General features: G+C 34.9%; 1 protein-coding gene, 2 long non-coding RNA genes and 1 other non-coding gene across 7 annotated transcripts; 1 reads left to right on the plus strand and 3 right to left on the minus strand.

The window, feature by feature from the left end:
* The first annotated feature begins 56 nt into the window (after nucleotides 1–56).
* Nucleotides 57–1,144, plus strand: LOC141045405 (uncharacterized). The gene is made up of 2 exons (XR_012217530.2): nucleotides 57–194; nucleotides 411–1,144. It is a non-coding gene; the product is annotated as an uncharacterized LOC141045405 (long non-coding RNA).
* Nucleotides 641–4,759, minus strand: LOC112283015 (uncharacterized). The gene is made up of 2 exons (XR_002969999.3): nucleotides 2,287–4,759; nucleotides 641–1,273 (listed from the first exon to the last, which is right to left on the minus strand). It is a non-coding gene; the product is annotated as an uncharacterized LOC112283015 (long non-coding RNA).
* Nucleotides 2,046–2,128, minus strand: LOC112283031 (small nucleolar RNA SNORD24). Its single transcript, XR_002970010.1, has one exon. It is a non-coding gene; the product is annotated as a small nucleolar RNA SNORD24 (small nucleolar RNA).
* A 5,115-nt stretch (nucleotides 4,760–9,874) lies between the features above and the next one.
* Nucleotides 9,875–15,825, minus strand: LOC112282196 (nitrate regulatory gene2 protein). 4 transcript variants are annotated; one of them, XM_073533980.1, is made up of 8 exons: nucleotides 15,108–15,825; nucleotides 13,998–14,185; nucleotides 12,730–13,918; nucleotides 12,053–12,404; nucleotides 11,676–11,926; nucleotides 11,303–11,526; nucleotides 10,992–11,144; nucleotides 9,875–10,816 (listed from the first exon to the last, which is right to left on the minus strand). In XM_073533980.1, exons 3-8 carry the CDS (start codon nucleotides 13,819–13,821, stop codon nucleotides 10,078–10,080), a joined length of 2,811 nt encoding a protein of 936 aa, XP_073390081.1. In that variant the 5' UTR covers nucleotides 13,822–13,918; nucleotides 13,998–14,185; nucleotides 15,108–15,825; the 3' UTR covers nucleotides 9,875–10,077. The 4 variants fall into 4 exon arrangements, with proteins under 4 accessions (XP_073390081.1, XP_024375323.1, XP_073390083.1 ...); XM_024519555.2 differs by lacking the exon at nucleotides 13,998–14,185 and having other exon boundaries at nucleotides 15,656–15,825; XM_073533982.1 differs by having other exon boundaries at nucleotides 12,730–14,185; nucleotides 15,656–15,825.
* Nucleotides 15,826–17,021: the final 1,196 nt, after the last annotated feature.

Here is a 17,021-nt window from a genome sequence, read left to right on the forward strand (position 1 = left end):
CCCAGCCACTGCAATTATTCTACCACATGCCTCCCACTTCGATCTTACGAAATGAACCTTACGAACAAATTTCTGTGAAGACAACCCCTACAAAAATATCTCTGAAATTATGCAACTATACTCTGCGGTATTATAACTCCACTGTATTATTCATCACATGGACAACCTTTAAAAAATATCGAACAGAAAAACAGGTACACAAACCTCATCCTGCATATAGCTTGGTGCAACTATGCAAGCAACCAGGGTTTGGACACCGAATCAAGGTCTCCACTCCTTCATGTGTTTAGGGTTTAGTGTTTGTTTTTCAACATAAGTACGCCACAAATTTCACAACATAATAGTATACAACCTTCACATGACATGGGCTTTTATCTAAGAGAGACTATCAAAAACTTCCCCACAACCAGGTTCTACGCATATTGCTTGGGTGACTGGCGAAGAATCTGTGTTATATCCCGTAATCAAGCAACCTAGACGTTTCTGTGTGGAATTCACAAACGAAAGACATTTATGACAGACACACCCAGATAAAACTGAGCTAGGTATCATGCAATTTAGAGAAGTCACCATGTACGCTCTCAATGTGCGTCTGCAGCAAAGACGGAAACTAGCACGTTTCCCTCATCCTGGTCCAGAATAAGTTCAATGAGCAATATCCTCCACTTTGGTTCCAGGCTGAAAAGTTAGTATAAAGTAATCTGAAAATATTCAGACCGACACTCCCCTTCATTTACACTTTCAACAGGTAGTATTCCTTTGTCATACTGTAAACTATACTTGCTTCTACGGCAGTGATCGATTCTGTTGATGTAATGTACAAAACTGACTATTCAAACATAGAACCTCGTTGGCGTGCTCAGATGACCTGTAGTAATCATCATCACCCATTTGCAACGAGGACAGAATAGATATCTGCAACCCTTTCGAGGCTCTCAGCTCACCCAGCATCACTGGATCCCGGAGGGGTTCTCATCACTTCTGCCTGCACCTCAAAGCATTTCAAAGCCGCTGCCCTGAAGTTTCAAGCCCGGCCGCTCTTATGCTCTGCTTTAGAGATGAGGCCCTCAATCCAATCTCAGCGCATATTTCTCTCTGCTCGCAGGGAACATGTCAGCCGTCACTTCTAGCCCATCGCACCAAAGCTAGACCTCCGCAGCGTATTGACTGCATGTAATATCTTCACCGTCATCCACATTTCCCATCCACTCCTCCCTATACCACATCCACCCCACCTTCTACCCAAGCCTTCAGGGTCTGCTGTTTCTCAACACTGCCACACGGCAATCAGGTCTCAAAGATTATAGACTGCATCATCAGGCTGTGCCCCTACAGACTTCCCCCCCCACCGCCCCGCCCCAGCTCAGAAATCCCACACACTTGTATCATCCTCTCAGACAAATGCCTCGTTTGTGCTTCAGAGCAACTGGCAACCCAGCGGTTCGCAGCCTCCGGCAGCCTCACGCACGCATGCGATAAGACATCGCATACGCGGATCCACTGACCTTCGCCTGCGCCTTAAGCTCAGATTCGTCATCTATAAATCGTCATCACGGAGAACTCACCTGCCCTCCCCCAACCCTCCACACTTCTCACTCCCACACCCACTCAACTTCCCCCTACCCTCCCATCACACGCCACCACCCCCCAAACTACTTCTCAGCATAAATGTATCTGCTCATTTTGACGCTTGCAGTATGGAGAATCACATAAGGCAAGTAACACGAGACAGACCCAGTGTCACTCTCCACCGGCTTCGCAACCGGCAAGAGCTTCACACATGCATCTCTAGCACATGCTTAGGGCCGATTCATCCTCTCAAATCAGAGCTGCCCGGGGTGCATTGTGCATCGATCCTACGTATACCACGCCAGCGTCCATACACTACTTCAAAACTACTGCCGCAGCACCTTGCCTCAGAGAGAAGATAAGATGTTACATCCCCATCCACAACCGGATTCAGTAACAAAGTTGATACATGCTTCTTCATCATCAGCAACCCGACACCCCTAACCAACCAACACGCACTCTGCCCGCGCACGCAAGGCCTCATCGATCTTAGTGGTATTGTGTTTAATCAGCTGGCCGAAGCCATCAAGAGTAGCAAATACGTTTATAATCACCGGCCGACACTCTCCCACCCGACACACGACACCGATATCCTAACAACCGACGTTCCTCACATCGCACACAATACGAAACCCCTCCCCAACACCGCTTGGGTTAGACCCGGCGATGACGCCACCATCAGCCAACAGGCTCAAAGAACCGCAAGGCACTCGCTACCTTTCTGGCCGACTGCGCGCAGCCGAGACCTTGCAAACGGTGCTCGGGCAACCCTCGCCTACAGCACCCTCCGTGGCGGCCATGATAGAACATGGGACAGGAGGGGGGCATTATATGAGATGATGGGCAGAAATTAGGGCTAGTGAAATGTAGGAAGGGAGTGAGGGAGTTTGTTAGTTAGGGTTCGGGGTGTGTGTGTGTGTGTGTGTGTTGTGCTTCCTCTCCTTCCTTCCTTTCCTCTCCTTATCTTAACAGCAGTTGCATGTGGCCTGTATACTTACTTTTCCTAAGTATATGTAAAACCACCACAAGATCGATTTAACTTTTTCTAATGAGTACTCCAGTGAATCTAATTAGGATTCTAGTTTGTCCCAATGTAGTTGATTTATATGCTCAAACAGACCATAACCACATATTTCAAGCAATAACCTTTAATTCTTCCCAAAGAGTACTATTGAACTTTTCCAAGGACTTTTCAAGTAGAATTAATAAACTTCGATAAGATCAGCAAATTATGTTTCATCTTGGAAGGGAAATTTTAGAATTGGAAACTTTATATCATTAAATGCTCTTGACCATATACAATGATGAAACCAATATTTGTATGTCAAAATTTGATATTTAGTTATTACTTGATACAGTAGTTTTAGGTGATATGTAGTTGATTAGTATGGTATTTGAATTATTATTGAAACCATCTTTTCTGAGTTCAAAGCCTTTCTAATAATATGATACAGCCTTTTAGGTTGATTGTGGTTTATGATTTGTTTAGATTTTCAACAAGGCTCTTTTTAACTTTTTTAGTCAATTATTTGTCAAACCTATACAAATATAAATTCAGTTAAACAACATTTATTTGAAAATTATATTGGTTGATTTATTATATTATAAAACTTTAAAGTTATGTAAGACATGATCCAAATTTTAAAAGCACATAATAACTATATCTAGCTTAAATATTTTAATTTTATATATATTCATATTATATATTTTACCATTATTTGTTGATTTTTTTGATATCATAATGGTATTGAAATTTTGCACTCAAAAAAATAGTACAAGTCAAATTTTATGATTATCATCTCCAAAATTATGTTATAGATGTTCTATTGATTTGGTTTCTTTATTATTAATATTTTTTAATTATGATTTAAGCATCAATAGAGGTTACAAAGAGAAGTTATAATAGTTTCAACAATAGAAAGGAGTTATAACCGTCTTAAGTCAATATATAGTCGAGATGATCAGTTGTGAGACCAACATTTAGTATTTATTTATTTATTATTCATACTATTGTTGTGGCTAATAGATAATTTCTTTCTACCATAGTGTATCTAAATGTTAAATCTTTGTTTGTTTCTCCCTTCATGTATGATTATTATTATAGTAGTATATAATAGTTACTTACCACATTAAAGTGAACATTTAATTATTAATATGATGATTTATTTATATTATTATGTTACTATCAATCTTAATTGAAATTAATAAAATATTTCTTTTTGACTAATGTTGCATTCTGAATAAATAGATTTGTACAATTGATTTGTCAATTCTATTGAGTATAATAATCCATTGTTAATACATTATAGCACAATCTTTAGAGAAGATAAATAAAAAATAAAATTAATTATCATAATTATAAACCGATTGGAGCACAATCCAAAATAATTGACAAAGATATATGTAGGTGCTACTCAAGACAAATAAGCATAGGGAATGCAACAAAAAAGAGTAAAAAATAATAAACATTGATAATTAAGTTAGTTTCATTAAACAAAAAGTTAAATAGAAGAAGAAAGAGATAATAGTTAGAATGATACCATGTCAATAGAATGAAGTAATTTATTTAATAATGTTTAATTGGAAGTATTTATAAGTAGAATTGAATAATCATGGAATTAGTTTTAGGAATAGATTGCCACTTAAGAAAAAATAAATCCTTTAATAAATAAATTTTTAATGTTCAAGATAAAACAATTGAAAATATCAACATTCTAATCTTTTATTTTTTTAAAGAAAGTTGATCTAGACAAAATTCCAAAAGGTAATATCTTTATATGACTCTAAATGCTAAAGACACAATATAATATAAAATATAACATATTCATGTATTACTAAAGAAAAAAGAAAGTAAGAAAGTAGAGATAGTTATAAGATATAAAAGAATTAAGTTAAATATTGGCAAATACAAAGATACTAGAGAGTCTTGAATTAAGACTAAACTACATGAAAAGTGTTGATAAGATTGAGGATGGCTTTAGTCTTGCCTCTATATATACTAACTACAAAGAAGATCTTGTGGAAGCTTTCAAGGAACTACAAGACTTGTGGTCTAAGCATTGTTGTATTATATGTTGTCTTATTTTAGAATGCATTAAGCTCTTGGCTACGGAAGGTAAACTTATATTTTGCAACTAAAAACAAAACTAACAACCCTAATAAAATACTAAATAAATTCAAAATTAATCTTTAAGATTATAATAAAATCTTTAAAAAAATCATAAAAAATCATAAAAAAATCATAAAAAATCATTAATCTTTTAAATTTTTTATTAAGAAATCATAAAATAATCTTAAATAAATCTTAATAAATTCTAATAAAATTCTAAAGAGATCTTAATTAATTTCTAAATAAATCCTAATCAAACCATAAATAAATTTAACAAATCATAATAAAAATTAAATAAATCCTAAAAAATATTCTAATAAAATTTTAAATAAATTCTAATAAAATCTTAATTAATCTTAATAAAAGCCTATAGAAGTTTTAAAAATCTCAATAATTATTAATAATTTTTTTGTTCTTGCTTTAAAATTTGTAAATATTTTAATCTATATATTAAAATCAAGAACACAAAAATTAAAGAGAATTATTTTTAAAAACTAAGATAAAAAAATTCTTAATCTGCTTGGATATTGGCTTTCTTTGTTTTTAAATCTTCATATCAATCTACCAACAAGCATAGCTTCTTGTTGTGTGATTCATTTTTTTTTATAAATTGAAAATAATTTACAATTTAAGTTCTCTATTAGCTCACAAGAAAACATTATAATCTAATTGACAAATTGTTCAAAATTATAGAAATCTTCACTAAGCTTTGAAATCTAATTTTTAAGACCCTAATTCAATTGAATGTTAATAACCATTAATTTGACTATATGATTAATTTTAAAATTATAAAACATATTTAAAAAAAAAAAAAAAATTATGCTAAAATTTTTCACAATTCTAAAAATTTTCACTCATTAATTTTCTATAATGCTTACAAAATTCTATAATGAGTAGTCAAATTCCTTCATAAGTTGATAAAGTGTTAAATCTATAAAATGGTATTAACAATTTTTTTTGATATATGGCCTCCAAAAACATAATTAATAAGTCCCTCCAACCATCAATAATGTTCTATACAAAGGCAAAAAGACTACTTTGTTGTTTGATCATTTTTGAGACCTTCATGACTATCTTCAAACAATACATTTTGCATTTTATTAGATATGGTATCCACCTCTAGTAGTATTACTAAGCATCAAGAGTCTTTTTTAAAATTGTAGTATTAAACAAGTTGTATCTTTCCATCTATTCGAAGAAGAATATGTCTTTTTTAAGAATCTTTATTACGATTGCAAAATTATTTAGATTAAAACAACCTTAGTGTTTTATTTAGCAATATTTCAAATATATTTTTAAAAATTAATTTACTACTTATTATTTTTTCATGTTTTTTAAAAAACTCTACAAGTTAATCTTTAAACTTATTTTCTTGTGATTTATACCATTGCATTGTCAATAATTAGTTGTTAATTTTGATGGATATTATTAAGAATAAAATAAGAATAAGCTTTGATATATTTGCAAGATTCCAAGATGGTTCTTATGTGTATTTATTAATATCACATTCTTGCCAATGTAGAAGATATTTCAATTTATTTTGGCATCGCATTGAATCTTGGACTTCTTCTATTTTAAATTCTTAGTTGATATCTATTTCAATAGAAGATGGATAATAATTTCTTTCTTTTTGGTGTGTTATTTGTAATAAAAAAAATAATAAAAAATATGTATAATATATGATGGACTTTGATTGATTGTAGTAATTATAATAAAAATAAAAATAGACTAATCTATTTTAGATGATAAATAAGAAAAAATTTATGTAATTTAGATTCTTACAAGATTAATTGATTATTACAAAGTAGTCATCATATTTTATTACCAAATCAAAATTTAAGATATTTTTATTTTAAAAAATCTGGGTTAGTTTTTATTATTATTATTTTTTTAGGCCTCTTGTGGTTGTATCTTTATTTTTGTGTGAAGTCCTACCATTTTACTTTCCAAATTCTTTACTATTATATTTTTAACTTTGAAAATATTATAAGTATCATATTGGAAATGGTAACAACAATTAGCTAATAAATAGAGTTTGTTGATAGTAAATGGTAAATATTTCTTTAATACTTGGTTTATATGTTTTATTTTTCTATCAATTTGAGGATAAAAATTTGAAGATAATTTGATATCACACTTTAATATGTTGAAGAATTTTTTTCAAAAACTTATAACAAACTAAGATCCTAGATTAAATATTATATTCTTTTGAAGTCTATAATATTGATAGTTATTTTGAAACAAAAATTTGATTGTTTCTTTACTCCTAATAGTTTTTGTAAAATATATAAAATGTGCCATTTTGGTTATATAAAATTCCATTATAAAAATAGAATATTAAGAATTTAAAATAAATAGAATTGTAATGAAACTGATTATAATAAATTAATAAGGTTGTGCTTGGAATAAGTACATATTAATAAAGTCCATTGGATAAATAATATAGATTTTTTGCTTTAGAATAATTATCAAAAGATTAAAAATACTCTTTGAATTTTTTTTATACTTAAATTTATTAAAAATATCTTCAAATAAGTTTCAAAGTTTTATTATATCCAAATTTTTCTATTGCTATAAAGTCATGTTAAGCTTGTAATTCATGTAATTATACTTAACCTTTCAAAAAATATAAATCTCTTTTATAATAAATAATATTATTTTTAAACTTCAATTTTTTAGTTTTTTATGAAAATTATTTTTAAAATTAAAAAATGATTTATTTTTGTACTTGAATGAAATTTAACTACAAAAGTAGTATTAATTATAGTTATTGATTTAATGGCTTGAATTTTTAATTATTCTAGTTTCAAAAAATAAATTAATTATTAATCATATGTGTCATCTCTTTCTTTTAGTGCAAGACAAGAAAGTTTAGATAAGGCATTTGATAAGCCTTGCTGTTTTTCAAAATAATGTATAATATTATATTTGAACTATGATAAAATCATTTTTTAACTGACTTAGAGATAATTTACAACACATATTGACATGAAATATTTAAACTTCTAGTAATTGATATAAATTTTGATTGGATGAGAAGTGCCTTCTAAATAATAATGCCACTCTTTAAAAAAATATATAATAACAAAAAAATCTTTATTATTGATCTCAAAACCAATCTAAAGTGTTGAAAACTTTTTAAATAAAAGGCAAGATGTTAAATTTTATTATTTGTCTCCATTTTTAATAATATTGCATCTAATGCAAATTTTGATGCATTTTTATCTATAAAAAACGGCTTAAAAAATTTTAGGCAACATAAAATAGGAGTTGACATAAGATTTGTTTTTAAACCTTTTAATGTTGTTTGTATATATTTATTCTATTCTAATTTATCTTTAATAATTAATTTTCTAAGAAAAAACAGCTAAAAAGAGGTTTTGGAAAAATATCTTATAATAATTTGTAAATTTTAAAAAGTATTGAACATTATGTATTGTTAATAAATTTTTCCAATCTATAATTGTATTTAACTTTTATTAATCCTAATTTTACATCTTAAAACAAAAGTTTAAGAAATCCTAATTTTAAATATTTAATTTAATCACCTAAAGCTCATTATTAAGTGGAATATGGATAAGAAGAAGAATTAGTGTAAATAAACTTTAAGAAAAGAAAATACATAAGTATTAATAGATTTTAAAAAAGAAAACTTAAAAAAATAGCAGTACTGAATGTGACTAAGGAGGTGGTTAGCTACTTATGTATTAAATATACATAGCAATTAAATCTACCTTAAGATAGTTAAAAAAATTAAATTAAATGAGAAAGTAATAGTAAAAAATATTCTTACTAAAAAAGAATCTATAATTACATGTGTGAGATCTTTCAGCTTAACAAGATTTTTTTTCATGCTAATGCCAATAAATTGCACATTCAATCCAAGAGACATCAATTTCAAAAGTCTTAGATCCTTCAAAATTTGTATGTTTCAAAGATATATTCTTGATCTTTAATTAGATATATAGAGTACACTATATTTGGAAGTGTGGATATTATTCATATCTAAATTGTTGTGCTACTTCAGAAAGAATAGGATTTTTTTTTTTTTTTTTTTTTTTTTTTTAGTAAAATGGATTTTATTAAAAATATTTAGATGAAAACTTAAAATTATATATATTTTTTGAATTTTATAAAAATAATTTTATATAGTAAAAATAATAAATCAACATAAAAAATAAGTTACAACAAAATAAAAACAATGCTTTGATGTTTATATTATTTTTGGTCTTAAAATAATTTGAATCTTATATAGATTGTTGATATTATAAGTTGCCTTGAATTTGCATGTATTTAGATTTGTCTAAACATAGAATTTTTTATATGATATTTTTTTTTAAAATTATCTATTAGAAGAAATTATCATAAATGTGTAATAATCATTCTTTATTCAACCCACATTATCAAATCATTTTAATATCATTCATATATTTTCTTCTCATAGAAACTATCTTATAGATATTAAAGGCATAGGAATTATTAATCATTTGTTTTTAAATTTCTATTCTAATCATCTATTTGCAAATCAGACTTTTCATAAATTAGTTCTTTTTATCAAATTTTATCTATTTGATTTATCTTTACTAGTAATGTTAGTTTTCTCTTTCTTCTTTATTATTCTTTTTGTTCTCTATTACTTACACAAATAATAATCAAGTACAAACCAATTGCAATCAACATGACTTGGAGTTCTATAAATATAATGTGTTCTTATATAATGTAAAACACATAGAAACATACTTTTGTTGAAGTAACAATTTGTGTCAAAGTTCTACTTCATGCTTCATTTTGTAACTTTGTTGACACAATCTGCAGTAGCTTTGCCATTATATACTCCATGGTGAATTTCGTTGTGGAAAATGATTTGAATACGACAATCAGTCACTTGTAAAAAACACACAGGTTTTCGGCATCACAACCATATCTTCATCTCTCACACAAGCATTTGCTTAACACTGCTTTCACTTAGTTCAGCACTTCCTTGCATATTATGTTGAAAAAAAAAAAACAAAGTCTATGTTTGGTCGAAGCAAGTGCTGAATTTGTTGCATGAATCATTTCGAAATGCTCTAGCAAGTCATTTGAAACTCATAGCCATGCTGCTTATAACTCTTGAAACCTAAATGAATTCCTCAAGAATTTTGGACACTGTGGTAGACTTCCTAGTTATGTCGCGAGGCGTTCATGAACAGACAGTTTTGAAGATTGTTTTTGGTTTTTATATTCTTGGAGATACTGTATAATAGTAGGTATGACACTACTGTACAGCAGCCACGAAGCCACTAGACAACTGATTGTTGAAGCATGGATTCCGAGAGGAAAAAACAACATTTACCACATTTCTCTTCCATTTTCTCAATTAAAACCCGACCAGGAAGACAGTAAGGGTGGATCACTTGCTAATGCAGCGTTTGCTGAGTTGAGCTCAGTCTACGGTGTATTTCAGCCTCGAGGTCACTAAAGGCAATAACGGCTTGGAAAAGCTGTGGTAAACCAGCTTGCAGACTGTTGAGAGTATAAGCTCGAGTGCATGTGTACGCTTTCTTTTCCGCTTCAAGCTCATTTTCAAGTTTTCTCTTCGTGGATTCCATTTTGAGCCGCTTCTCAGCAACTTCAGTCCGCTCTGGAAGACATTCCCCGGGCACAATATCAAATCGGCGATCAGGAAAAAACCTATTAGATTGAATATCAGGACCGTCACTATCCATATCACTGCCGGACGTGGCAGAAGGTATTTGTGGTACTGGTATGGAGCTTGTATCTCGCATGGTAGCACTCAGTAGAGCTTTCTCCCTCTTTTTCAATTCCCTGTGATAAGTTTCAACTCGCCTTTTAATCCTCAGCTCCTCCCACTGCAACTTCATCATCTCCCGCACCACCGCTGTAAATGACCCTATACCTTCCAGCACTACTCTATCGGCAAGCTGATCTAACGCGACTTGCCATCCAAGGCAGAGCCCATAAGCAGCACTTGCCTCCACATAGCATAAGGGAGACCTCGGAGATCTCACAGGCGATCTTGATCCAGTCTTGTCCTCTTCAGTCCCAAATTTCATGAGACTTAGACGAAGCCACGCAGTTAAATTCTTTATGTAATCTCGTTGTGACTCAACAAACCGGCTCAGATCTTCCGACCACCTACAGCGATATCTCTCAACCAAGATCAGCAACACTATCAAGTGCAGCCATACAGCAACATGCAACACTTCTTTTCGTTCTACTTATTGCTACATGAGGTTCACATGAAAACCCAGCCATGATCCAAAAGCAACAGGTAGCGGAATTATAATAAAACAAAAAAAACAAAGCCCACCTGTGGAGAGCTAGTTCGAGTTGTGCTGTTGAATGGCGATGAAAGCTTGTAGTTGGTTTACAGGCAGCAGAGTTATCGAGCCTTTTCACAGCTTTAACGGCTTCGAGCTGAGCTTGGTGGCACAAAGATATTCCCCTCCACATAGTTCCCATCCTGCAGAACGTGCGATAACGCAACAGTGAATACCTTCAAAATACTTTGAAAACCTCGGTTTAATTCAGCACCATTGTGCACACACTGGGAGATAATCAACATATCAAGAAACACTCTTGTTCAACTTGGTGTTTCGAAACGGCAAACACTCTACCCACCCTTCAAGCAACTCCAGAACCTGAGGATACAGGTTCTCATCCCTTAGCTTCTGCACCTGCTGTGCGGCACCATCTACGGCATGAATAGCTACCACCATTCGGGTTTGAAGAGCCCTGATACTCGCCCGAGTTTTGTCAATGTTAATTTGATCCTCATTTTTGGCATCTTGGTTTTTAAACATTAAGTACTTTTTCTCTAAGTCGATTCTAAGAGCCTCTGCCTCCTGATTTCAACAACCCCATAAACATCATGTTTAGAAAAATGAGTAAGCTGTGTAATCTTCATAATATACACAAATCTCAATACGACTCCCACCTCACAAAAATTGCATTGCAAATATTTAATTTGATATTTCCGGTGTAACATACACACCTTGACCTCTGAGAAGAGCTTCTTTTCCCAGGCAAACAATTTATCAAGAGTTTCTGAATGGCTGCCCGTCAGTCCACACTCTTCAGACCACCTTGCGCTTCTCATGTCGCTAATACTTCGGATGCTCATGATGTTCGCAGAATCGTCACTAATAACACTTGTATTACTACTGGTCCTGGAGTGTTTGCCACCAGATAGACCGGATTTCCCAGATAGCTTCAAGAAGTTCATCCTTGCAGATTCACCCACCACTTCACAGTCGTGCAGTACGAAGATGAGTACCCAAACCAAAAACAATCAACGTATACAGGAAAACTAACTACCGTTGACTTGAAAAATATAGAATATTAACCCATGAATCGATTGTGCGGAAGTACCTTTCAAACTATCTGAAAAACTTGTATGAAAGTGTGTTTTCTTCGTCTCAAGAATGCGAGAAATATCCTCTCCTCTTTCGGCAGCTTGCAAAAAATGATCATCAACCTCCTTCAGAACATCGAGCAGGTCCCGATCACCACTCTCCATCTTGATAACAGCCAAATCAATTTCGGTATTTACCACCGTTTTATCGCTTTGTTCAAGTTTCGGAGGTTTTCTTGACACATGCGCCTTCGTTGACTTTGTAGTTATCGACATATGGTTCTGAACCTTCGACAAAGATTTCGGAAGCGTCTCAGGTTCGGGTTTGAAGTTCTTGACATTCTGGACATCTTTCACTCCGTTCGAGTCCTGTGAACCATCAATCATAGAACGTAAAGGAATTAAATAGAATGTCAACTTTAGTATATAACTCCAGTTTAACTCAGATCGTACTCATTAACCTGTCCCACAACTGGATCAAAAGGTCTAACACTGAGAATCATCTGAACGCAGAAGCTTCGTACAAGGAACATTGAGATAAGGAAAGATCATCTAAGCACTCCGAGTGAAGCGAATTTACTCCTATCCGAAGTCCTGATCCAGGTCTAGATTGGTCCCCAACTCTGATTTAAAATTCTTTCTGAGGTCACTGCTTATCTGAGGAATTCTCTAGAGGAAGTTTGGGAAGGAGCACCTCAGCTCTCGTTCGCTCTATCCCTCTGAGGCCTCTGCGCTTGGGCCCCCAAACCTTCATTTCCTTCACTTCCAGGACATTTCTCTGCTCCTCAACAAACTTCTTCTGCTCAACCTCATCCTTCCTGCTACAGTCCACCTCGGGGATCTGTCCCCGCTGAAACTTTTGTCTACTTTGTTCCCCCATCTCCTGACTTTGCCTTGTTTCTGACTCATGATTCCTTCTGTGTTCTGTGTAACTGAATGTTGAGGTTAAAGATCGAAATGGATTCAGAAACAAATCCTGCCAACTAATCCGACCCGCGACGGGTGGAGGAGAGTTGTTCTCTTTAGCAGCATGTGATAGAGAAGGAGTCTGACAGGAGTATCTCCAATCATCATCCAGTTGAATGGGTTGAATCAAAGGAGGAGGGGGAAAGTCCTCCAATTTGTACGATCCTGGCATGCAAGAGCTTGGATAGCCTTCAAACTTGTAAATTTTGGTTGGTATGGAAAGGGTAGTATGTTCCATTCTGTTCTTATTCGCAATAAAAGGAGGTGGAGGCGGAAAGAATTCCATGCTGAAACTCTCCGGAGAATTAGCCGCTCTTGAGTTCGGTGATCGTGTTGCTGAAGGACTCCTTCGAAGCGGTGAGTGAGGAGGAAAAGGTGTTGAAAAGCCAGCAGAAAAACCATATAAGAAGGACCACGCCGGTAACAAGGGAGGAGGGCGTAATGATAGGACGTGTGTCGTCGAAGTCGTTGGTGTTTCCAGAAGACACATCGTGTTAGCCCCTCCATCCTTTGTCTCCTCACCCTCTGCAAATTGTCGGAAAGCTGAGCCAACTCCTTTGAGAGAAGAAACAAATTGAGCATGTGAAGCTGCGAAGTTATGCCGAGACAATATGGTTTTCTTCATCAATTGCTTCCTCTGCTTGCATCTTGCAACTGCATCCTCGTTGTCGACTTTCGAATTAGAGCATCCCATTCTGAAAATTATCCTATAAGAATTGACTTCCGCGGCACAGGAGAATTTTAAATAGTGGGACGGGAAGCTCTGCTGGAACTTGATGAGATTCCAACTTGAAATCGAGCGCCAACTTCCACACTTCATTCACACCATTTGCCTTCCATGATAGGAACCAAACCAAATGAGTCTCTGAGATGCCACTCTCTTTTCCTTGCTAGCATCTTCCTCGCATAGACATACTCTGCACACAAAGTCACATTTGCTGCATCAGACCCATGAAGTCGTTGCAGGACTAGGTTTAAGTTCCAGAGCATAATTACCCTTGAGATTTTAACTCCGACTAAAAGTCACTGCTTAGAGGCTGGCGGTCGCATGCGCAGGTCACAGCATTCGCATGTTGCAGCTCCAGAGTTCTATCAATGAGCAACATCTCTTGTGCAAATCGGCCAATACTTGAGTAAAGTTATGAAATGAGATACAAAGGAGTCCAAGATCACACACTCTAATCCTGCATGCAGAAAGGAGGTTCGTCAACTAACGCGAAGATACAGCCCTTAATATAAAGAGCTGTAAACTAAACAAGATCTTCCGCACATATTACTTTTCAATAAATATGAAAATCTTATATAATCTCAGTTGCCTCGTTTAACCACTTGCTGATGCAAGCTATGAAAAAAGATTTGTCACTGACCAAGATTCATCAATCGCCAAACTTTGGGATGGACTTCAGACGATTGAATTTAAACGCATTAATGTACCTAAATCTTTAAGGATGTCGACTAGACATCACTTCTCGTCAATGGACAGGACCCAAACCGGCAGTCACATGCAAGGCAACTTCTGTCTCTTTCATCGACTAGAACTGTCTTCTAAAAGAATCACTCCGACAACTCTAGCGCTACCGAGAGCTTAAATCAGAGAGGCCATCAGAAAACGATTCTCGACTCCAGTATTCTATTAAAGCTTGGGGTTTTGCCTGGCTCAACACCATTGACAAAAACTAATAAAGATGTTGGGTTCAAAGTCTTGCACATTGCAACGTACACAAAGACTTGCACCAACATTAAAACAAGCGGCATTCAAGAGTTGTACCAAATCCGCAAATGGATTTGTTGAGAAACACTGGTTCAGTTTAAAGTTTATAATTTGACTCAAATATTGCATCTGATATGTCACACCAGAAGATCAACTTGCATTTACTAAGGTATGCTAATGATACGACTGCTCTTTCGACAATGTATTATTGGAAACACGCGAATCAGCCATTGTAAAGGTGCCGATCGTCTGGTAGAATTGCTTTAATTAAAAGTATAGAAAAAGTGTACAAGGAATCCAGTGTATAGGAATAATATTGCCATGCGTTATTTTTAATCTCACAAACCACTGCAGTGGGTGCCCTTCTGCGAGAGAGTAGCTCCTTGTGCAGCTACCTGATGACACACTTTGCCTCAAGCGACTGAGACACCAAGAAAATGTCTCCTTTGAGAGATCCAGATCACAGAGGAGTGCGAGCTGACTCTCCGTCAGCTAGGGGAAAAGTCTCGCCAACAGTTGTTCTGTCCACTAACTTCAATCTCGGGAGGAATTTTCCACGATCTAATGCATGAACGATCAATCCCGTGGCGCACAAGATATTCAACTGAATCTATCACTTAACTACAGCTGGCTGAAACTGATCAGTGCCCTCAAAACAATCAAACGCATCCGTACCGCTGCTTCGGGCATCAAACATGGAATCACGGTGACTTCTCTGCTTGCACCAAGTGCTTCACTGAACAATCCCTCACTCAATGCAGGCTCTTAACATCACAAAAGCACCAACTCCACACCTCAAAATCACTCATCCACTTCGTATTCATCAATTCCATATACCTAACTGCATGGCTATTGCACTATCAGAAGACGCAATCTCTCTCATAGATACTTCCAACGTCGAAGGTGGTCAAGAAATAGCGAAGACCATATCAAGAAATCATACTTGAGATCGAAGCAGCTCCTCCCCGACCTCCCAAATTACAAGTTCCCGATAATTCTTCTCCATGCCAAGATCACCGTGCAGGAAAGACAAAGACTGCTTGAGCCAAGGGTGTGTGAGTGAAGAAGAAGCAAGATGGATGCAATTGAGATGAGAGTGCGATGAACAACAACAACAACAAAAGAGGAGGGCAAGCAGAGCGGCAGCAAAGGAACCCGAGCCATGCCTCCGCCGCGGCCGCCCGTCTCTCGCGTCACTCGTGGCAGCACCGTAGTCGTATGAGTAAACATGATCTGTATTATTAATATTTTATATAATTGTACGTATATATATATGGGCACGCACTAGTATGTGTACGGGTTTCTGGTAAAGCACTAAAAGAATGGGCAAAATATGTGTTTGAGCAAAAGTAAGATAACTGATAATGACACGATGAATCAAAGAATTGCCCTCGAGAACAAAATAACTGATACTAGATCTATTTTACACAACAAAACAAATCCCACGATCATTATGGACCATGGAAAAAATAAACTTAAGAACACGTTATTGCTCAACAACAACATCAATAACTTACTAGTAAAAAAATTAAACTTTAAGAAAATAATCGTTTTTCAAAAAAAGAGAAACTCCGCAAAGTGTGTGCGAATGAGATGTTGGTCAAAATTATCATCAACTACCAACAATCACTTCAACATGAACATTGAAAAGACATATTGTTAAGTTGAATGCAGTAGCTGCGGTATCAGGCCTCAGGCCTGGAACGGAAGCTGTGCTGATTTGGTACCCACCAGGCAGGCTTTATCCAGAGCATGGGTAGTTTTCGCTCCTGCCCGAGCTGCCCTGGCCATTAATGACCTGGTTCCCGAACATGGTTCTAGGGCTCCCACGAGTAGCGAACGCTGCTGGGAACAATTTGATAGAAATGAGGTTGGATCCGTGCGATTGCATGGCTTTCAAAAGGTAGCCGCCGCCACCCCATTGATGGGGGAAGACCCCCCTTGGTCTCCAATCTGACACAAGACTTTTGATCGGATGGCTATTGCTCCTTTTGCATTTTATGTTTACTTTTACGTTGGCAGTGCTTTTTACAGTAAAACTTCTTCATGTAGAGTTAACAGAATAGTGCATTCCTTAACAGTACTTCAACACCAAGCGGCACCAACTTTCATATCCAAGTTTTAGTTCAAAAACTCCTTCCATTAAAAACAATCAAGTTGATTATTTTTGTAATAAAGAAGCTTAGGTATAAGAAAAAGATATAAAAAAGCCTTCTCATTGGCTAAAATCAAAGAAATTGTTGGCTAGCAAAAATCCATGCATGACTTGCAGAAAGAACTCCAGTTTAATATTTGTACAAGAGATCATT

Source organism: Physcomitrium patens, chromosome 5 (genome assembly GCF_059467195.1).
Source record: "Physcomitrium patens ecotype Gransden chromosome 5, ASM5946719v1, whole genome shotgun sequence".
Taxonomy (NCBI): domain Eukaryota; kingdom Viridiplantae; phylum Streptophyta; class Bryopsida; order Funariales; family Funariaceae; genus Physcomitrium; species Physcomitrium patens.